Here is a 24500-nt window from a genome sequence, read left to right as displayed (position 1 = left end):
ATTTTCAGTTTTGTTGTACTATCCCTTTAAAACAATTGATAGATTCATAAAAGCAAAAATCTAATTAGGATTAGCCATACTTATTCTTCACTCTCTGGATCACCCAAAACCACTTAAGAATGAGGTTTGCAATTACGTTTCTTTTCATTTAAGTATCATTACAAATAACAGTAACTGGCGACTGTCTCCTGCCCTCCGGCTTGATCAGTTTTCTGGCAGCAGTGCATCTTCAGCTCTGCTGTTGCCAAAGATGAGAGGACACGCAGACCGTCTTATGAAAAGAGGGATATTATATCGCCCCTCCACTGAGAAACACAAGACAAGAGGTGAAAGAGGAGGGGCCGGAGACGTGTAGAGGAGCTGTGATATGCAGTCCCCGGTACTTCAACCAGAATTCATTCCCCCCTGTGTGCATGCACTTGGACCCTCTAAACAAACTGCTCCCAAATCTAATCTGTTTGTTGGGCAAATATTGATCGGGGAGAGACTTACCTCCTGATAACTGCCATACAAATCAAGGACTGCATGGGCAGGGGAGGGAGGGGCATGTGTGGGAAATTTCATGGAAGAGCGCGGCAGATGAAGACGTGATCTGTGAAACTTTTGTGTCTCAGAAGGCCACAGCGTGGGGAACTGAGAACTCAGGAGTTTTTGCTTGAGGGGAAGGTTCTGGTTTCCTCACCAGAGTTAATCATTATAGGGGAAGAGTCTACTTTCCTTTTCATTGTGGCTCTCGTGTGATATTGGCGATTCTGTTTCTGTCGCTTGTATTTGCTCAGGCATCGAGTCAAAGGTGATAAATTTACCTGCTGCCCAATACGATTTCTCAGAGACTGTTTGAGGAAAGAAATATCTAAGAATAGTTCTTTTAAATTTATGAAACGGACGTAAATCTACAAATAAAATTATTACAATTAATATAGTTGCTGTCCTTGCGAAACCTCAAATGTGCATATTCGCAAGATAAGAAAACAAATAAATGATCACTTTAAATGATCAAATACTGTGTTGTCAAAGTTGACAAAGACGTTTCAATCCTTTCTTTAGTTAGATATCTGTGAAACATAAAGGGTGACTAATAATAAGAATTTATGCCAATAAACAAAAATCACGAAATATGGATAGACGAGTTTTCAGAAAGACAGCAGCAAAAGTATATTAAAATAAAGTAACTGTTGAATTTACCGTCAAACCAGCCATTCTAAAATAAACTCAGGATTTACTCTGAGAGGGAGAAAGACGTGTAGAGCAGGAGGTTTGGTTTTTTCAGGAGATAATGGATTGACAGAGCAAATAAGTCTCAAGGCCAGGGGGCTGAAAGGATAAGAGTCCACCCCACTCACCAGCCACCCACCCACTGCCTCTCGCTTTCTCTCTCTATCACCGCCTGAACTTCAAAAGAACAACATCCCGTCGAACAAGAAACGTTTAACCGAACGCTGGACATTCGGCTCCAGCTAATCGATAGCGTGCAGAAAGCAAAACCTTGCCGTTTGATAAACTCTTGGCTAGCGTGTCAATCAAGCAAACAGATTGCGTGTTTCCCTCTCTGATAAAGATTCTTTCAAAAGCCACTGTGATGCAACTGAGCCTAACAAATTGTCCTGGCAACCTTGAAGCACGGCGCACTTTCTCTGGACAAACATACGCGTGGCGCTGCTGATTCTGCATTGGCCTTGATGAAATCTATTTTTCATACTTAAGAAAACTTTGAGCAAGCACCATATGCCCATTTCTCAAGGCACGCTGGCACAAAATGTGTGTGCGGGGATATATTTGCTCTCACCTTTAAATAAGGTCATTCTGAGTTTTGTTTTTCACTGAAGACAACATTGAAACAAGCTTTATTAACAAGAGCCCTGATTATGGCTAGTTGCTTTTATAAGGATAAAAACGTTTTAAAGAAACAGTACACACAAAAGGAAAATTATGTCATAGTCACTGTCATGTCATTCCAAAACGGCATGATTTTTTGCATTTAGTAGAACACAAAATAATTGTGAATTCTGGTCTATTCATAACACACTGTTAAACTTGTAATATGAGTCACATGGACTACTTTTATCACACGTTTCTGGTGTTTTTTGTCCTTTTTAAAAGCATGAAACGGTCAGCATTTAATTTCATATTCAACATCCTTCAGAATTTCTCTTTTGCGCTACATTAAAAGTAAAAAACAACAAGCCGTACGGGCTCAACACAACAAGAGGGTGAATAAATAATGACAGAACTTTCATATAGGGTGAACTATCCTATTAACCCCATCTTATAAGTATGTTTACTAAAGCTAACAAAGCCACAGCGACATGTGCACTTCAAATTCAGGGGCAGCGGATCTCTGACCTAGAGGAGGGTCCGGGTTCAAGCTTGCCTGGGCTAAAGGTTATGAAGTCATTTGTCTCGAATTGCAGTCGAACCCCGTGAAAGAAGAGAGCGTTCGAGGGAGGGCGAGAGAGAAAGAGGGACATCTGGAGGAGGAGGAGGAGGGAGAGGGAGGACAGAATGGCCTCAGGACGGGAGCAGGCAGGAGGAGGAGAAAAGGCAGCTTGGAGTTGGGTCTTTCTTGTCTGGATGAAGAAAGGATCTGGCACCGAGACTAATGAAGAGAAGAGGGAGGGAGAGACAGACAGGGCGGCGTGTGGGAGATGTGCCAGGGTTTGGAAAGAGCCACGCACGAGTGCTGCAGATGTGTTCGAACCCCCTGGAGCAAAATAATGACATAATCACCGGTGGTGTCACTGAGCAGACTGCACGCAAGGTGACATGGGAGAACACGGAAAGAGTCTGGACGCTCTTAGAAAAAAAACGGGAGCTCGTGTAGTAGCGTTGCCATAGCTCGATTGGTAGAGCGTTGCGTAAAGGTTGTTTATTCGATTCTCAGTTTGTGCCACACCGGGAATTTATCTTTAAGAGGAAGGAGTTCTTGCAGGCCTTTTGAAAACTACTTAAAGACCTGTTTATGTTCTGTCACAGGTCCCTTCATGACAACAAAATTCCAGCCCATGGCAGCCAGCACTTAAAGCTGAGAGGCAATTAAAGAAAGTAGATATTCAGCGTCACAATGTCACACTTTAGGGCAGGAAGCATGTGATGCTTGTTGGTGAGACACGGTCAAGTTCATGCTGTGCACTTGGTACAAAAATACCCATTAGATGCTATTTTCCAACATGGTGTTCTTTGAGTAGGTTTGAAATGCCGTCAAGACAAACTCGTATTACACCAGGCGCACTTTCGATAAAGTGCCAAGTGATAAAACTCTTCCGTGTTTTTCTCCGAACAAGCTGTCACAAATGTAACCTCACCCTGTCAAATCTCCGGCTCCAAAATCTAGTTGTCCAAAATTGTAATTTAGGCATAAAGTATCTTCTAAGTTCTAACACATTGCGTCATGTTAGTTTAGGTCACAATTTATTGTGAGTTATATTTTGATGGGAATATTTAATCTTGTGGGGCATTATCTCTAATTGATGTGTAGTTTTCTTTGGCTGGTACTGAAGACTGGAGGGCTTGGAAAGCCCACTATGACCGTTGGGATGGGTCACACAACTTAGTGACCATTAATAAGTCATTTTGCCAGGATGAAACACAAACGCCTGAAAGCACTACACAGACTTATCTAATATCTATCTCTTTCTCTCTGAGTAATAAAGGATATAGTGTGCCTTAAGCAGTTTGGCATTGAGTCCCTTTTAACCGCATTCACCAGACATTCCGAGTAAAAATAACTCCCTATTTAATGTTATTTATTTAAAATGATTTAAAATATATAGATATTATAAGTTTTTTTACATATTAATTGTAGTCCATTTTACAATATACATTGCTTCAAAGCATTTAAAGTGATTCTTGACCCATTTACTCCCCCTCTTGTCATTTCAAACCTGCATGACTTTCTTTCTTCTGCAGAACACAAAAGAAGATATTTTAAAGAATGTTGGGAACCGAACAACGGCGGTACATATTCACTTCTATTATACAGACACGAAAAAGTCAATATTTACCGCCGTTATTAGGTTACCAAAAAAATTCCTCTTTTGTGGACAGTAGGAGAAAGAATGCCATACAAGTTTAAAATGACTAAAAGATGTGTAAAATGTTGACAGAATTAAAATTTTTGGGTGAACAACCCCTTTAAAAAGGTAAATATAGTTAACAGTAAGATTCCACAAGGTGTTCAAGTAGGTAGGAAGCAACATCAGAAATGATAAAACACCTTGTTGACGTTGGTATTTTTGTAGTTTACGAAAGGAATATTTGTCTCCTTTAATGCAAGTTTCATGGCACGAAGATTATACTGTCCCTCGGTAAGTACGGTGAAGGCCATTGACTATAATGTGTTGTACTGTCGAGTTCTCAGGTCACCTCCACTAATGATTAACCAACCCGCTGAGGAAGTTCAGTTCCCACAAGAGCAGCATGAGAAGAAATCACACAGACCTTGCTTGTGATCCCATCAACAGAGACATGGGAATAAACCCTGATAACAAGAAACTGATATTTCCTTAAACGGCAGGTATCAGGGAAACACGATTAATGTAAAGAACACAGCATCTGCCAGTCCAATTTCAAATTATTAGCCAAACGGCCATCATGGTTCATTCAATAAAGACATAAAAAGTATGAAAGCTTATTCTGTCAGCAGACGCGATGGGAACAGAAGCCAAGTGTCGTCCTATAACCAGATTAGAGGAGCTCTTCTGACGTGAGACATGGTAATAACTGAGCTAATATGAAGGGAGTTTGTTTTCATAGTGCTCTATTACATTCGGCTGGGGACAGTTCAGTGTGACAGCGAGCTGCCGAGCGTGACATTTATAGCGAAGCTGTAGTGAAGAAAGAGGAAATGCATTATAGTCTCCTATCAATCAGCTCTCCAATGATGAATTGATTCAACACTGAGGACATGCAGCATAAGGCTGTAAATATTCACAGCACATTATTTAACCGATGAAGAGTACTGTTAATTATGTCAAATTATATTTGTATCATTATGTAATATTAGCATTTTTAAATATGTGAAGTATCATTTTTTACTGCTCTTTTTTTGGTAGTTTGCTGATTTAATATTCTAAATATTTTACACTAAAGCTTCTAAAAACAGTGTCGTTTTTTTACTGTACAATAAGTGTTGTCATTGTCAGTTTCAGTCCATCAGACAGTATGATCTAATGAGAGAGAGGAAGATGATCGTGACCCAAGAGCCCTTGAAGACAATAGTCTACATCATCTGACCACATGACTCTTGATATCACATGACGGGCTCAGGGTTCATCACAAAACACTGATTGTGATGGGGTGCCATCCCAGCTGCATGTGAGCTTGCCATACAATGGGCACCAAGTCAGACTTTGTCTTGAGACTTCGCTCTGATTTCATTCAGGACTTTCATTCGAGGGGGTGAAATACTTTTGCTCCATACAGAATGCTGCTCAAAATCACTTTCTGAATTCTGCTTATTGAATGTGTATTTTTTGTGTATTAAATGTAACAACTGACGATAAAATAAATAACTGTGGCTCAGTGGTTTAAGAATGATGCTAGCAACGCCATGGTCATGGGTTTGATCCCAGGGGATTGCACGTAGTCAGAAACAAAATAATGTATAATACAATGCAACGTGAGTCGCTTTGGATAAAAGCGTCTGCCAAATGCATAAATATAAATGTAAATGTACATATGATGTAGCAGTATATACAGTGTGTGTGAGGTATACATCTGCAGACAACATGTAATGTGATAAACTGCTTTGTTGTGATTCCCTTGCAAAAAATGCCTCTTTAACTACTATAGCACGAAATTGTATACAAGATATACAAACCACACCAGACTGATGCGTTTACCTTAAAAATGTAAAAAAATGACTGGGAAGAACATTAATTTATCAATCAGATAGTGTTTTAAATGTAAGTCTTGCAAGGATTTGTGTAACGTTTTGAATATGCTTAAAAGATATTCCCTATAATATTGCTATAAATGTTTGTACAGTATTTGTATGCATAGGACATGTTTCTGTGTGTTGTGCACACTGTTCCCCCTTAAAATAAATGGGTGCATGATGGCCCTGACTGTGATGGTTATGGAATCCCAAGCCTGGCATTATAAAAAACAAATTATAAATTATAAATATATCAAAATATATATTTTTTTTACGAATTTATGATCAAGATATTGCTTGTTCATGTATCTTGACCAGTTGGCTGATGCAATGCTGGTTGAACCAATGCAGTCCGATTTTTGGGGGCGGGATGTTTACAATGTTCAGATCTGTTTGAGGGAAACCTCGTTCAAAACGTTTTAATGTTTTGAAATAAATTACTTTTGTACTTTAGTTTGATTTTCACTTGTGAAGATATTAAAAAGCGGTAAATCTAGTTGGTTAATAAACTACACCATGCTACAGTATTTAAAAATGTAGCCTTCAAACGACCACCGCTATCTCTAAGCACCGTCCACAGCATTGAGTGGCGTTATAATGGGAGCGTGAGCTGGCAGACCACAGCGCAGGTCAGTGTTAGGTCAGAGAGAGGAAGAACTGAAACCAGAGCCCTTTCCTAAGATGTATACTGTAGTGTGGCACAAGCTAGCAGCGCAAAGATAAACAACAGTAAACTAGCCCTCCGTGGGGGAGCTGTGTGTGGACTTGGGAGGCCAGGACCTCCTGGCAGTCATGATGGCAGCTCTCTACACGCTTATTGATAACCTTCTTTTCTCATGAGGCAGGGGAGATAATACACTCCTGGAACAAGGGTAAAGGGAGATGAATGTTAGACAATAGACGGTCGCAGTAAAGGGATCATCCGCACAGTCTTTGAACTTTTCCCTGTCTCCAAAGGACAATTAATAATGAAGGCCTTTGGGGTAGGTCACACCAGGCACGGACAAGACACAAATGAGAGGACGAGAGAGGAAACAAAAGGGAAGAGAAACCCAGAGAAAAGGGGGACGTGTTGATGTTGGCTAATTGAGCATTTTGGAGGTGCAGAATGGGTGTGATCAGAGCGTCTTACTTTGCTTCTTTTACACGCTGTGCTTGTCTTGTAGACATTTTAGAGGTGACGAGTGAAATGAGTTTGGCCACGTTCAAAATGTTGGCAAATGGGCGTTTTGGTTGTTGTTTGTAAAAGTGTAAACACTGAGATAATAATAAAGCATTGCTCTGTTCATATGAAAATAAATTGGGGGCGGGGTTTTTGTTTGCAAAACAAAGGCAGACAAACCTGCTTAAAACATTTGCATTATTATTAATATTGCTTTTATTCATTGTTTATTATTATTGTTATCATTTATTTAATTGCAAAGCCATTATACAAATGGTGCAAAAATGAAACACTCTCTTCAATTAATTTATAGAACAATATCTTGTATCTTAAGCAAGCAAACAAAACGAATTACTGAGCGTGAAAGATATGCAAACAAACAAACACAACAAAAAAGAATCTTCAAGTCCCAACGTTTCTTTCATCCATCACGATAATAGCCACGGACACCTGATAGCCTGAAGATACCCGTACGAGAACTCTTGAAGTCAAAGGAGGTCTGTCTGGTTCTGCTGTGGGGATATGGCCACCAACACTTTTTCAAAAAGGCTCAGAGATCACAGGGAGCAAAGAAAGAGAAGGAGAGACTGAGCCTCTTCTGTGTTCTCCTCAGCCGGTTCATGGGAGGAGGCTACAAGGACCGAAGACAAGGCGGGTCTGGGGCAAGTCGGGGGAGGCACTCAGGGGGGTTTGACAGAAGAGCCTTGAACTATTTTGTGGGCGAAAGATGAGACCTTCCCAGAGCTGTCATAAAAATGTCTCCTTATCCCAGCGGAGCCCGTGGACCCCACCCCTCTTACAACTCTTCAATGGTGCCTGTGATGTGATACAGTAAGTGTGAAGACGGCTCCTGAGAACCAGATGCCACAATTACAAGGCCAGGAAATGCCGCTTTGGCTAACAATGCTTAACTGTGCGGTGAGATTTGACAGGTGTTCGCCTTTCTTTGTGCACTTTAATATTAAATGCTCTGCCACTTTTGGAGATTTTAAAGGGACAGGAGTCCGAAAAACAAAAACTGAATTATATTTACTCATGCTCATGTTGCTTTTTTTGTGCTAAGGAGAAATACGTTGACGCTTTTACGTAATCAAATAAGACATGTCAGTTTGAATTTGCAAAGTGGACATACATTTTGACACTTGTCTTACACAACCCTATAGTATAACTTCATAAGGCACAATGTAAAGTTATTAAAGGAGTATAACAACTTGACATGAAATGACATGAAGCGTGAGAGAACAAGATTAAAATTTGTAATTTCTTTAAGAAAATATCCTTCTCTTGTGCTTATTGAGCTATGCAATATAATCAAATTATGTTCCCTTAGAGCAGTTAACCAGACCTGTTAGGCGTGATCAAGTCTGCTTAGTACACACACAAACACCCTCGGCTAAAATATAACACTTGCCATTTTGCTGGCAGCTCTTTCCGAGACCGAGAGAGACAACACGAGGAAGCGGTGATCCTGTCTTTTCTGGGAAACTTTTAAGCTTTAGAAATCTCAGGCCGTCTATGCAAATGGCCTCGATTGTGTTCATTCGTCGCATTGTCCGGCTAAGAAAAACAGAGCGATAATTAGGAGAAAAATGATGGCATATTGAGACAGCGCAACTAGAGGAGGAGTCGAATGAAGGATAAACAACTTGAAAGAAAACAGCAAGCGCAACACAAGTGCATTGAAGACAATTAATGAAGCTCCTTTAATTACGGCCTCTGCTCATCCCACCATGAGGAATGTGACAATTATGTCATTACCAAGTTGGTAATGGGAAAGAAAGGGGTGAGTAAACTCGAAGAGGATGAAAGACACAAGGCGGCTCGAAAGGGGAAAGCGAACGAGGGAGAGAAAGAAACGACGGGCCTGACGACAAAAAGAAGGGAGAAGGAAGCACATTGACAGACTAGATTAACATCAAACGATCAGCACAACAGAGGGTATATTCATTCACGAGGAGCTCGCAAGGTGGAACTTTGATGATGCTAAATTTGGCAGAAAGAGCGACTTGCTGAATCGGCGAGGGTTCCAATTTCATGCCTCGCAGTCTGACAGGTGGAGAAGAGAAAATTTAGTACAAAAACCCTCGGCATGAAGTGTCCCTCTGCACCGCGAAAGGTGAAAAAAACAACCTCTCTCTGAGGCACGTACTTACTGTGGTATATTGTCACACGCTAGACGAGGCGGTAGGGAAAAAAGGGAACCGACCGGGCTGGCGTTCTCTCTGAAATTTGCATTAAAGATCGAGTTTTCCTTGCATGGAAAATAAGCATTTGGGAAAGTCTTTCAGATTGTCCTGCCTGTACACCTGTGCAGCCTTTGTGGCTCTTGATATGCAAAACAATCTCTCCCTCGGTTCTACTTCTCCACCAACAACAGTCTTATTCATGGTGCCCTGCGTTTTCTTCCACAGCCATGCAAATCTCGCATTTATGTATGAAAATAGGGATCATGCTTCTAAATATGTTCCTGGTTGCAAAGGTGTGGTGCGCAGCTTTCTCTACACCTGTATTTTCAATAAACCTTGACTTTGACCTGATATAAAATAAAAGGGGGGCTCGGGGGAAGGTGGATTTTTGCTAATCGTCAGCTAAATGATGATGATGTTGTAAGGATAGTGTTTGAATGACCAGAATCCCAGTGGGCAGATATTGATAGTGAGCTGAGCGGTAAATGTGAGCGAGGCAAATTGTATTTGACAAGGACGCTTGGACCTAAAGCGCTGCTCCCCTGTTTGCCTCATCAAACCGACAGATGCATGAGTGTGTTTCAGGCAAAAAAAAAGATAAATTCCTTGTTCGCATTACCCCTGGAGTACGGGAGGCACAGGGGTGGGATTTACAGGACGAACAGCTTGCCATTCATTGTCTAATCATATAAAGAGATAATTTAGCTGCGTTCATTTTAATGCTGTGAACTGTGTTAACATGAATCTCACAACGGTGAGATGTACGCACATAGGGAAAAACATCGGACGAAGGCTCACCTCAAAATCGTTGGCCTTGTTGTAGTGCATGTTGAGTGCGCGGAAAAGCTCGCATTCTCGGCTGACACTCAGCTCTTCGACTCCCGTCACACCGTCGTTTATGGCCTGGCGGGCGAACTTCTCCATCTGGATGTAGTAGAACTCACGGAAGTTGCTGAACCACTTGATCAGCTGAGATGTGATGCAGCGGTTGAACTTTAAGAGAGAAAAACAGAGAGACACTTGAGATTTGTTGCTGTATATTCACTGAGCATGAAAAGCTTATTTTTACATAGAGAGTTGAAACTTGCTTAAGGATTGTGTGTGTAGTTACATTAAAATAAATGCTAAAATGCTCTCTTTTTCTAAATGTATATAAATGTATCACAATAAAATGTTTTTGGTGCTGAAAGAACCATTAAAAGTTACCCTAGAACGTCTACAATAATTTTTCCATTTCATTTTTGACTGTCCGTTTTACAAAAAACTCTTATAATCGAGTGTGACTAACCTCTAATCTGGTTATCCAGTGACACCCTTAAATGTCAGAACAACAGATAAGACATTTGTTTCTACAAACGTGTTTACTTCACATTGTCCTTGAGGATGATGGGTAAGCAAACATAGCCGCAGCTGAGACAGATCGGTCAGAGGGTTGCTTTTTTCATACCAGTCTAACACGGCTGGTGCGGATATTTGATGTTGTGTGCAAATGCAAACAGTTCAGGGTTGAGTAGATGAAATTATAATTGTGTCAATAGCCCGTAATGCAGTGACAGCAAATTTACATATCAAGTAGCTGAGTTAATTCCGATACGCCTCAGGGCTTTTTCCCACATTAATAATCGAGTCAAGTAAATGATCAAGCAAATGGTGAAATTTTGTGAAAATTAAATATAAAAATGTAATAAAACCCGAGTTTAGAATACAGTCATTTACGTTGAATGCTCATGCTCAAATAGCTCGGCAGCTCAGGACTGGCCTTCGTACGCTGTTGTCGGAGCTATATTTGGAGCGCCCTAGCGCCTGTAAATACACGGTACTCGGTTTGCCCTGTGTACTTGCCCCATGACCTCGGCGAATGACCTGTGTGGCAGCCTTTGTACGTGTGTTCGCGCATATGTGTGAGAAAGCAACGGCTGCCAGGGGTGTGAATGTACAGGACAGCTGAGTTGAATGTAGCCAAGCTAAAGCTATAAATCCGCCGGGCTTTCTGCTAGCTGTTCTGACATGCAGCCTCCTGCCTTTTGTCATTACGGGTGTTCATCAAGCCATCATTGCATCTGCCTCCCCTTCCATACCCTCAAAGAGCATTAATCAAAAATCAACAGCGAGCACTTATCTATCTGTGGCCATGAGAACATGCAGGCCCCTGTTTAGATGACAGCTGAGTAGAGAGAGCGAGGAAAAAAGGAAGGACCGCGAACAAAGATGGGGGAGGGCGACCATGTTTTCTTAGGGTAGATGTAATTACCATGTAGAAACTTGCCTTCGTGCTTGCAAATTTAGGACGTGAACAAGATTTCATAGTGGGGAACCCGAGTTGCATAGGGACACGCCGTGCCGTCAGGTTTGCCCGAAAGGCCGGCCGGGAGCGTGATTACTGTTGCGCCACGAGGGTTCTCCTCCCATAATTCAGCAGAAAATGATTAAGTCATCATCCGAAGGCATCAGCCTGGTGAAGTTCAAACACGTACTTAACCTATCCAAGAATTATACATTTGGCCCCCGAGTCGCCTCTGCCTTCTTTCAGCCGAACAGCAAGCAAGAATAGAGGTTTGAATAGAAGGGGGGAAAAAGAATAACCAAAGAGCGAGGCTATCTGATCTCTCGCTTACCCCCGTTTCATTAGAAGTTAAACCTATTAGGATCTGTTCAAGTCGAGGGGGATCTTTTTTCCACTTTATCTGCGGGGCGAAATGCACTGTCCAAAGTTCCAGACACTGAGATAAGGACCCCCGGCCCTCTGTGACGACTTATTCCAGCCCCCCACCACCCCCTTAATTCTTTTAGAATAAGAAACAAAACATTACAAAATGATAGCAGGCTGCTCACTGGGGAATGAAAATTGCTTTGACATGGAGATTAGGCTCTTCCATTGTCATAAGACATTGTCTCATACGAGCGGGGCTCGCAGAAGGGCTGGATAAAAGGCGAGAGGGGGGATTTTTTTTTCTAGAATGGCTAGTGGATGACATAATGGAGAGCGCAGAAAAGTAAGTCTGCATGACATCGTTTGGCAGCGCTTTATAAAGGGAGATTTAAAAAGCATTGTTGCCCAATAGAAATACCAGAGATTCAGGGGACAATGGAGCCACGTTGCTGGAACGTGACAACTCAGCAATTAAGGATCATGTCATCTGCTTGTCACACAAAAATAACCGGTGGAGCTCTATCAGCCTTTAGCCACCCCAAGCACAGGACAAAACAACAAATAAAAAAACTTTAACATTTCTACCTGTGCGATTTGAGAAAGTGACACGTAAATTGAGGAACCAAAAAAGCTTTTTTGCATTCTGACAAAACTTAGATAAATTGCTAAATCTGTAAACTTTAAAGTGACAGGGTACATAAAAAAGTGACGTAAAATGTTTTTTCATATAAAAAAATTTAAACACACTTCAACATATTACGCTTGACATCATTTCCATTTTGCTGTTCTTAGAACACCGAACCCAATGCTTCCCGCGGGACAACTCATCCTGTTATTTTCAACTCCCCTATAAAAACCTTCTATATCCACTGAGCAAGCTCAAAAGATTCATAAAACAAATCAGTCTGCCGCCTGTAATGTGTCCAGGCAGCAGTTGACTCAGAGAACAAGGGTGTACGTACGGGCCAGAGCGTTTCACACACTCTTGCTCACGGGCCTGTGAAAGATTATTCCTCTGGTGACACAGATCCCTCTTTCCAAGACACCGGGGGGAAGACTTGACCCGTCACTCTGCACGTTTCCTCTGCTAGCCGGAGACAATACAGGCTTTTTGGTGGAGACGCTACTTATACCGGGTCTGTACATTTTGAGTCCCCCTCCCCTCACACAGCAGGCACTTAGAATGTGAAGCTGGGAAAAGTTTAGTTCTATAGAGGGAAGTAAGCTAAGTGCTTAGTAGGTTACTTGATATTCAGTTGTTAATGGTACACGGTATGCTGTAGGTTTAAAGGGCCGATGACAAAGTCTGGGTGGCAAAAATAATTTCCCTAACCTATGGCTGACCTTACTGGAGCTGTCCGGTGGAAATGTATACGCTTTGACCTTGACAGGGTGACGTAACCGACTCACACCCATTTTGACTGCTCATAATCAGCGTCACACAATCTTGCTGGTAATACTCCCCTTAACCTTTCACCTCTCTGCTATTTAGCTCAAAGGCTACTGTAGCCAGACAAGTAGACCACCAGATGATGTGAAAATGCCATATCAGATTTATGATAATTCAATTGTGAAGAAATACAGGGGACAAGCTAAAGGATGAACGTTCGGCCATAAATCACATTGGGAAAATCATGACCTGCATGAACTGCAGTCTCTGTTTTCTGAGCTTTTCTGAGTGATAAATCTGATAATGGATTTTGATTACTTTAAGGAGAGACCGAGGGATTAAACATTACATAAGAATGCAAATCACTAGATTGTCACGGTTTCCTGTTGCTTTCCTCAGAAAGGAGGCTGTCTAAATCTCTTTATGCCCACTGGCTCACTCTGTGAAGTCACAACTGGGAAATGTTCTCACTGTAGTCGGAACTACCTGTAAGAAACACCTTCCTCTTCCTGAATGAGATATTATTATTTGAGATAGTTCAAGTTTGATTTCACGATGTACAATCAACATGTAGAAACGGTAGAACTGTATTATATAAACACGGTCACGTAACACACACAAATACGCACACACGCGCGCACGCACACATTAATATTTATTTATTTTTATTATTTGTATTGTTAAACTATTTTAGTATTTTCAAATAAGCTTTTTAAAATCTCTTATGGCTTCCTTTATACACATACATTTCCTAAATAATAATAAAAAATTGCACAGTTTTAGGATTTTTTGTTTTTATCACAGATAATTTACATTTAATCTTAACTTGTATTCGATTAAATAAAAATGTTATGCAAGTAAAAGAGGTCATTCTAAACTTTATTGTCATAAGTTTTTTCCAAAATCAAACTATAGACAGTATAGACAAAACAGTTGTCGAATCAACCTATTTCCCACCGTCATTACTTCCTATTTAGATCCCATCATTAACATCTTAATCACTAATTCCTGTAACTTTTGTAGGTTTATACAGCCATAATTAGTCAGTAATTTATGCTTAATTCCCTTACATACATACTAGTTGATCCAATAAACACATGCCACCCATTGTTCCCTTCTGTTTAAGCGGCCCTCTAAAACCATCTCTCCCAACACACTGACCTTGTTTTGCCAAATGTTAATTTAACGTGTCGAAAATTTCACATCCTTGTCTAAAGGGAGAATTTAATTAGGGCGTCTTTAATTTAAAGGTTTGATTAACTTTTTCTTTTCAAAAGCCCCACAAAATGTACGTACGGGAATACACTTTTTAAAATGCTTTCTTTTCTAAGAAATCCGAGCTGAGTATGCTTTTAGAATTTTGAACTCAAGGTTTCAAAGGTGAACTATTCCACTTTTAAAAAAAAAGTGCACTCTCAGAATACTATAGTGAAATTATTTTCTTTATTTTAGTCAATTATACCAGTACATATTAAGTACTCTAAGAGCCTACAGTGCGCTAACAGTGAGTGCGTTCTCATGAGTATTAAGCCGTTGGCAGATTTAGACGGATGCAACAGAAGCATGTGTGTGAGGATAAGGTGGTCACCCTGGATCACGCAAAGGGGCAGCTGGGAGTGAGAGGAGCCTGCTCTCCTCATTTAAATAATGTGGCCTGAATCTGTCACATTATTTCTCCTCCGTATGCTCCCTGTATGACGCATCAACAAACAAATTAAGTTGTAAATAAAAGACAATTGGCACCATTGTTTTGTTTGTGTTGTTGTGCTCCATTTTGTTTGTTGCCCCCCACGCCCCCTCCCGCTTTCGTTTGTTCCTTTCGGCCCAACCTCTAATTTCTCAGCCCTCTCACACGGATAAACTGCAACAGTTTGGTTTGTGTACTTTCAGAAAATATCATCCCAACAAGTAAGGTTAATTGTCTATATCCACTAAATATTTATGACATCACTGAAACAGAGGCAAAAATACAAGGAAAAAAGTATCTCATGATCTGTGTTTCCAATGAAACTGTAAGTGAGTGAAAGGGAAAGTGGGTCTTGCGCTATGTTGTGTTGTTCTCTTCTAGGAGATTAAGGCCAGTCATTTTAATTTGGGGGTGGGGTGGGGTGGGGCTTGTTGGCCGTCTGTTTGGGACCCATCTGTACTAGTGGGATGGCGCTACTTCACACGACATAGTTAACGGTCAACGGCGAGCTCACCTTCACGTCTGAGAAGAATATCTTCAGCATGTTGGAGCTGGGGTAGCGGGTGTAAAAGAACATCAGCTTGGCCTTCTTCAGATGGTTCGGAGAAAGCCCCTCTTGGATTTGGAAAATTGGAAGTTAAGGTGTATACATATTGTTTAACAAAACATGAATTTCTGCATCAAATATATACATTCATAAAAAATGTATCCCAATTTAAACTAGTAGCAATAATTACTACTGATTAAACCCCTAGTTGTAATTAATTTTTACATTAACCACATGGCAAATTATGACATCAAAGCAAACATACACACACATATATATACATATATATACCATCCTTATCAATTTCCTCTTCCAATCACTTCATACTATCACCTTTAAGAGTCAATGTAGCATCACTAGTCAATAAACGTCTGCTTATCCCAATAAAAAAGCTATTTATCTGGAGGTGGCATTGCCCTCTAGATTGGTAAACAGAGGGCAGCTGAGGGGAGTCCCAGGAGAGACCGTGGCTAACCAGAGCCATCTACCCATTACAATTAGCCCCCCAGCCCTCCGCCCTGAGCCTCCTGGCACGGCCCCCGCTCTGCCAGTTAGGCCGGCTTTAGCCACATCTGCGATCCAGACTGGCCCAGCCATTTCCTCTGCAAATTAACGGCTTTATAATTTATCAAAAATGAAGATGCATGTGGGGCTAAATCAATGGGCCCCAACAAGGTCAATTAGGAGCCTCTCCCAGCAATATCTCTCCCTTTACCCCCCTATAAAGCATGGTACCACCATGGCAACTCACGAGGTACTAGCTTGTGTCCATACACTGTAAACGCTACCTGCTGGTCCAATTTGCTCACATAGAGAAAGCAAGATGTAGTTTAAGAACAACAAGAATGAATGATTCTTCTTGTAAGAAATGACAAAAACAGGCCCGTCTGTGGTATTTGGGATGTTTAGCCTCTGAAATAATGGTGCGTATGCAGATTGACATGGTTCTTGTGCCAAGAGAGGAGGCGAGGAGGAGAACCCTAGGTGACCTCCATTAGGCTGATAGGGAAGACCAAAAGAGCATTAGTCTCCTTCCTACCATCTGTCATAATGCATACAGCAAATAACAGCAGTGTATGACAGAGAGAGATAGAGATAGCCAAGCTGTCTTTTTCACAACAAGTCCGATTTTTTAAGAGGCCCCTGGCTCACTTAAAAAAAACATGTGGTATGGCAAAATAATTTGACTGTAAAAACGGCCTGTAAACACCTTCATCGTTTATTTTATTAAATTGAAATGCTCTTTTTAATGGAAATCACATGGCAAAAAAGTTGCGAAAAAGACTTTTTCAGCAAATCCGTGGTTGACCCTGTGCAATCTCTTCTCAGTATTTACAGAGCGCTGATCATATCGTTTTTTTTCTACCTTCTCTCCGCTCTGTTAACAACATTCATAAATCCCAGGTATCTCATTACCCTGAGCCATTATCATTCAAGTCATTCACTTTTAAAGAAAACAAACATTCTCCAATCTTGGGGACAATGCGCGAGGATGACTCAACAGGCTTGAACGCATGTTTCCTACAAGTAAAGCTGGCTTCCTAGAAAAACAGAGCCGTTTCTAGGATACGTAAATATGCGAAATTACAAAATACACCGTGTAAACACTGGGCCACTCGGTGTAAAACAAGCCGCTCCACAGTCAACGTCAATGAAGGCCATAATGCAAACATGAATATGAAGTATTTCAGGGGAGGAGAAAATGGGGCAGCTGTGGTTTATAGCCAAATGAGATACTACATAAACAACAGCGCCATAGATGCAGTGCATCATCTGGCTTTTTTAGGTTTGGTTTTGTATTAAGCGAGTTGCATGTAAGGTAGACAATAACTACTGAAATGTGATCCAGCAGCCAGGTGTAAGGATAGAAAGGAGGAAAAAAGGACACAGGGATGATAAATCCATAAATTAATGCTAGACATCTGTTCAGCAATATGGAAGATTAGAGCTACAAATGTACTACAGCTGAGCCTTGAGCTCTTGTTAAGAAAAAACAACTTCCTGTTGTGTTTTCAGAAAAAAGAAATCTGTCAGCAATCCTTCGATAATCTTCTGACTTCAAAAGCGTATCAATCAAAAGAGACCAAACTCAGTTTTGCAATACTAACAGCAAAGTGGTTTTGAAACGGAGAAAGTCTTTTATTAAACCACTTTGGCAAACAAGTTTGAAAAGTGATCTGTGCGAGCTTTTTTATCCTTGCTTCGATTTAATTGATGAAACCTGAATCTACGAGCAATAGCTGCTTCAGCACTTGAGCATGGAGTTCGCACAACCCTGAACCTCTGTCCTCGTCAACTATATTAGACATGCAAACTGGCTTCACCTGCCGCCCACCCCCACCCCATTCTTACAACAACCCTGTGCCAGAGCTGTTCGGTCTCTCTATATGCAAATGATGGGGGAAACAGAACAAGGCTATTTTTCTTGAGATGCAAAGAGAGCACGTGACAAGGAAGATCATTCTGCCCATGGCGGAAGATAATTGGCTGCTTGTTTCTTCTAGAATTTGAATAGAAATTCATATTTGATTAAACACCCTATTTTGCAAATATTTATGTTGTTGTTCAGGTCTCAACTGTGCAGGTGCACAAGTATACTATAATCATAGACGCCCTCAGAAGCTCCGCCGAAGACTGTTTGTTTAGTTATCTTTTGTAAGATTTCAATGAATTATGATTATACTGCCAAACTTCAAAATATATTCTTTAATTATTGTTTATCATATACAATATCTTTTTTAAAAATTGCTAATTTATTTTGTTTTTGTTTTAAATTTCAAACTTTAACTTTATTTTAACTTTTAAATTGAAATCTTATCAAACATCTAGCAGCCATTTGGCAAAAGGTTAAAAATATGAAAAATATGGAAATAAAAAAACACCTGTTCACACACACAAAGAAAAAAACACTGCAGACAACAGCTAATTCCAAACTACCTTCACCTACAGTAAGCTGGTTATGGCCATAAGAAATAAGCGTTGTTGTATTCTCTGCTAACACATTATGTAAATTAATCAAGAATAAAAAGGGAAGAATTATTTTAATTATAAAGCACCGTAATGGGAATATTCTGTCCAGGAGTGATACCCTTGTTACCTTAACTTGACATTGAATGAAGACAAATCCTCCCAAACTAGGCACTCTTCCACCGAGAGATATTTTACCATAACAAATATTTTACCACAACTTTCTAAGGCCTCTAAGCAAAACCACATGGCAAATCCCACTTGTCCTTTTACTTCCCGCCTTTGAAATATGATTTGCTTTGAGCATTTAAGTACAAAGTCTTGCATGCGCTGTGATGAAAGAGGAGGTTTTATTGTGCATCTCCCTGTGATAGTGTGAGAACAGAGAAGATGGGAGGTATCTTAGCCACGGCGGGGCCTTTTTAGCACTTCTCAGTATAGTGCACACTTAAAAGCCTCCAATGGCTGAGATCTTTTTAATCTTCGGACTACTAGAGGAAAACAGGTTTTCAAATCTGCCAATTATAATAGAGATTCATGAAACTGAGTTTTTTTCTTCTTGTCTCAAGACGTCTGGTATTCAAACAGAATAAAACATTTGCACTCTCACCAGAAATTACTAAAAATTCATAAGCTGATGTGCATGAATGTGAGTATATATTTTTTATAATCTAAATTAAATTAAAAAATCAAATATGTCTCTTTTGCAAAAGGATATTGTACTTCCTGAATATGGAGAGATATCGGACATATCCTGAAGGTCTCCGCACTCTGACTTGATGAGGGACAAAGACAAGCCTTCGTTGCCTGGGTGTGTTGGCGAGATAGAACGATGGTGACTGAGGTGGTTGGACGACATCTTGGTCCGTAGGCTGGTGGTCTCTCTGGACAGATCCAGAGACTCAGGAGAAGATCTGTCCTTTCCTGGGTAATGCCCCGTTGGGGCACCTAAGGGGCTATGGAAAGGGTAGCCCATTAGAGGAAGAGGGAAAGGATGGCGGAACGATGGGGGACTAAAGCCCATTGTGGAAGATAAAGGAGAGGGGTGCAGTGAGGGATGGTGGTGACCCCCAGGTGTGGGCAGAGATCCAGTCTGATCTGAGGAGCTCTTTCTCACCACCAAAGGCAGGGCCTCTGTTTGGTCATTTGAATTAGGCACCTGCATACTGGCAAAAGTGTCCAGGGGATTAGGAATGATGACATCACCGAAGCATTGCAAGCGCTGGTTGGCAGTATGAAAGTTTGGGTTTTCTCCATTGACTGCGAAGCGGTCGGGGGGCATCTGCAGGGGAGGGAAAACCTGAGGAACTGGGCGTGGAGGCTTTACGAAGACTTTCACCACTGTGTCCACCACCTGGGACATTGCTGTGTTTAGCTCTTGCTTTAGCGTCTCGGCCAACTGTTTACCCTCTGCGTGCATGGTAGTTGGTCCCTGGCTCTTTACTCGCGTCGCATCCCGTTTGGGTTTGTCCACCATGGTCTGCTCGCGAATGAGTGCACGTGCTCGATGCAAGAAGTGCCCTGGATCCATGTCAGACATCTCGTTGTCGGAGCGGTCCGGGACAGAGTCGTGAGCACGATTGTCCATTCCATCAGAACGCATGCTGTCTTCGGACATGTTTCCATCTTCGTCATTCTCAGAGTCAGTGCTGTCGTAAATCTGATAGAACTTCTCCTGCAATTGCCGAAGCTGCTTCTGCATGTCCTCCAGCTGCAGTTTCAGCTGTCGGCGTTCCTCGTGCTTCTGCTCTTTGCGGGCCGAGACCAGCTGCTGGAAACTCTGCTGCTGCTGCTGGGGCAGCTTCTGCTTGCGCTTGTTCTCTCGGTAGTTCTCACGAGGACTAGGGGACTGGGCCACCCCCTCACGCTCGTTATCGCCGGTGCGGAGCGTGACGCTGGGCGAGTGGCTCATGCCGCGGATGATGTTCTCCACCCGGGCTCGTTTGGCCCTGAGATGCTCATCCGTTAGCCTCTCCATTTCAAATTGGGTCATGGAGGGCCTGCTGAATGGCGAAAGGCACTCCTGAGGGCTACCCCGTGAGGAATTGCTGCAAGCATCCTCCTGCTGGATCTCCGAACCGGTGCTTGACAGGCCACTCCCCTGGAAATTAGGCTCACTGCCACCGTTTTTGGTCAAATTATTTTTCAGAAGCTGAGAGATGATGGTCGCCCCCGGAAAGGTCATCATAGAGTCTTCGTAGGAGTTCGCCCTCTTCAGTAGCTTGCGAAGCACATTGGACTTCTCGCCGTCGGCGTGTTGCACCACTGAACACTCGACATCCTGCTCGGAACCGTGGGGATTCATGGCACTAAAAAAGGTTGCTTTCGCTTGGGTAAAAACCACAGATGCTTGCCCAACAGTCCTCTTCACTCCTATGTCAACTCTTCGTCTCTTAGTTTGTCTGCTTAAGAGGGCTGTGCTGTCATGGTCAGGCATCACTGGAACTGTTACTGTGCCATCTTTGAAAGCCTGTCAGCTGGGCACAGCTCGAGAACCCTGGGAACCTATCCAAAGAGAAAGGACTGATGAATAATTTTCTTTATATATCTCAATTTTTTTTGCCTCCAATCCTGAATACAATATGAAATAAACAAATGTCTCAAAGAACACACAGTGTACTAAATAAGTATGTAGTTACAGTATGCTGACCAAAAGTTTAAGAAAGAAATATTACATATAAAGCACAAAAATATAATTAAAATATATTAATAATCTATGTGAAATGTAATATAAAAAACTCAAGTCATACTTGAGTCTATGTACAGATGCATCCGTGCAAAAAGGTGCACTTATAAAAATAATCCTCTGTAAAAACAGATAAAATCATACAGCTATATGTTTTGTCATATTGTGTTCATACAGACAACTTGCAGTATTTGTTCACTTTGGCAACTTTGTAGGTAACCATTTCTATCAGATAAAAGCATCTTAATATTTGCAAATTCACAAATCACCCTATATATGCTTTAATCTATATAAATCATTAAACAACAGCAATAAAACACTAGGGTTGCCCAAATATTTGTTCGTGCCTGGTCAAATGAATTCGAGGCTAAACTGTTTTTGTGGACAATACGGAGTGTGTATTAAATGCACGGTCTATTAGACTAATTCACTTATTAAACATTACTTTTATTATCATAAGAAATAAAAGGTCGGTTATATTAAAAAATTTAAAAAGAAAAGAAAATGCACGTTGTTCAGAATGAATGTAGCGGAGTAAATCTCGCGCTAAGCATAACTTCCATTTCAATTTAAAGAACGCAATTAATCCCACACAACAAATAAATTCAATGATATAAAGAAAAGAAAAAAATGTAATGTGAACATTGGCAATCGCAAGGAGCAGTTAGGCCATATCAAATTGTACTACATTTGTAAAAAAATACATGTTAAATACATCATACATGGCATAGAAGCTATATAACTTTTGTTCAAAAAACGTAACAAAGCCAGAAGTAAACATTTAAAATATAATAAATGAGAAGTTGCTGTTTTCTCTGTCCATTTTTAAACAAGTCAACACAACAATTACACAAAAGCTGTTCATATTAGGTGTTTTTGACCTTATACAGCCAATGCGCCTAACGCGCACCTCTGCTTTCCAAAAATGTAAACCCATGTTCAGCCTAACCCCAAAAGTTGTCACGGAACGAAAATAACTAATTTAAACAGTTAAGAGCTTTCCAGCAATATATAAATATATCTGACCAGAAGATTCGGAGGACTAAGATTAAATAGGCAAGAATATCTAGGTGGTCACCAGCAAGTTAAAGTCGGAAAAGCGCTTTTATCAAGGGGACCGAGTAATGCAAAGAACCTCAAATGTAAACTATTTTAAGTACTAGCACGTGCGTGAAAACTTTGACACTATCCTAAACACACTTCGCAGCACTATACGCTAGCACTTCTTTTCTAAACATGAGATTTTACTGTAAATTCAGACCCTTCAGCGCGAGCAACGCTTTGATGTACCCGGCTTTAGCATCATAAAACCATGATGATGAAGTAACGCGTCAAACTGGACTGTCGGTAAAAAGTAAAGGCTCGGTTAAAGTCTACGGTTAAACTCATCGAGCTAATCCGTGCAAACGGCAAGGAAATTCATCATTGGCACAAAACAACTGACGATCAGCGAAAAGCAAATAAACACAATAAAGTTACAAAAAATGCAAACCGTCATAAACCTGAAAAGAAAGGCATCTTCCCGAAGAATTACGCCAAGTTCAGAACACTGTTTTCTGTGTTTTCTGTTTTACGTTGCGTCCCCAACAAGGAATATTACAAAAGCGCACATATACTTAATTTACGATCGGTTTGGGAAAAACCCAGATATGCTATGCCCCCAAAATGACACGAATTTGTGGCGAAGTTCACCTTAATATCTGCTTGACAATACGTACCGTGCGGCACGAAACATAATGCGAAACAGCGCATCACATCAAAAGTCATCCGTAGTCAACAAAACTCAGCGAGAGCGCATACGGAGCTACGTGACGACAAGGTTACTTACTCTGAAGATGAGAGCGAATGGAGCTTCTTCGCAAAAGTGTAACGGAGAGAATAGAGAGGGTCGTTCGCCCCGTGATGAATATTGTAATTTCTCAGGACAAACTAGAGCGGAGAGAGCGAGACAGAGAAAGAGCTCTTGTGCGCCGCTCCTCTCTGTAGATGAAAACTGTGTGTCTCAGCGCACGCGGCCAGGAGGAGGCTGAGAGCGCGCGCTCGCACCAACAAGATTCACTTTAAGACGCGGCTGAAGGAAGCAGGAAGACGGCGCGTCATAATCGTTGTGATGTAACGTTCGCACCTACCAATAAGAGCAGTCCGCTGGATTTAGAGGAATACAAAACAAGTGAAGTAACGCGCGGCGTGGTTGAAGACAACGCTCAGGCAAAAAAGAACGACACGGAAACATTTCGTGGCATCAGAAAAGATGTGGGATCTCTGTAAGGATACGCACTTTTTAAATGATATGTGTTCTCTGTGTGGATTTTGTTCATTACAGTTATTCTGTATATCATGTACAAAAGCACTTAGGCTTAACTGTCATCTGATATTGTTGTTTGTGCTGAATGAAATGTATACACTCCTTGTCTGTCTAGCAGCTCAACATGATGCGTTTGAAATATAACTCATACCCAAGTGCAACGTTTTAAAACTCAGTGGCATTTGCTACGAACTTTGTAATGCACTTTTAGATATTTTTTGGAAAATTAAATATAAGAAATTATCTTAATGAATAGACCTTTTATATAGTGCTTCTTCGTAATTTTGCTATATCATTTCATTATGGATTCCATATAACGCGCACGGTTTAATTTAACACCATGTTCGAAATAAGAGACAACTCAAAACAATAATAAAATGCGGTGCGCATGGGGCCGGAGAAATGACCGCAGCCTCGACCTCCTGCATGCCTGCTGAAATCTAAGTTCGTGAAAATAGTTTCGCCTGCCAAGGATGTTGTCGGGTTATAGGGCTTCTTTCTACTTAAGACCTTGCTTTTAGATCCCTCCTCCAACAAAACGCGACAACGCAAACAACAGTTGATGGAGAAATATTCTGAAGCTTTGGCATGTTCTTACTAATTTGACTTATTTGAATACGGTTGAATAGACTGCTATATTGTTTCTACAGACACACTGGAAATTGATCTCAAAACGAGCAGGTTCATTTGCTGTTAAATTATAGCACATCCCTAAAGTAAGTTATTAATGCGCGTTTATAGTACCTAACAATATACATATCCGCATAATGTATTTTGCGCAAAGTAGAATAATAAGAACTGGTTTGATAACTTTAAAAAGTGTTAGGATTGTTGCTGGCTATACATCACATGTGAATATTATTAATTCACTCATTTTTCATAGATTTAAACTAAAATAAAATCGTTATATAAGAAAGAAAAGAAAAACAAACCTAAGTTATTTGGACACATTTTTAGAATGCCATTAGCCAATCAAATGTTGAATCCTCACTGTCCTATCATGTGCCTCACATGTAAGCAGATTTCTCGAAGCCTTAACCTACTT

At 41.0% G+C, this 24500-nt stretch overlaps 1 protein-coding gene across 1 annotated transcript in view; it reads right to left on the bottom strand.

The window, feature by feature from the left end:
- Window positions 1-24500, bottom strand: part of prox1a (prospero homeobox 1a) — a 44628-nt gene that overhangs the window by 9050 nt on the left and 11078 nt on the right. Inside the window, exons 3-5 of the mRNA XM_079458587.1 lie at window positions 19188-20969; window positions 15465-15586; window positions 10022-10216 (exon numbers count right to left, since the gene is read on the bottom strand). Of these exons, the coding sequence (XP_079314713.1) occupies window positions 10022-10216; window positions 15465-15586; window positions 19188-20901 (2031 nt within the window). The 5' untranslated portion in view covers window positions 20902-20969. The remainder of the gene's footprint in view (window positions 1-10021; window positions 10217-15464; window positions 15587-19187; window positions 20970-24500) is intronic.

The sequence above is a fragment of the Barbatula barbatula genome (genome assembly GCF_947034865.1).
Source record: "Barbatula barbatula genome assembly, chromosome: 6".
Classification (NCBI taxonomy): Eukaryota; Metazoa; Chordata; class Actinopteri; order Cypriniformes; family Nemacheilidae; genus Barbatula; species Barbatula barbatula.
Note: the sequence above shows the minus strand (reverse complement) of the source record. Positions and strands in the feature narration are given on the sequence as shown.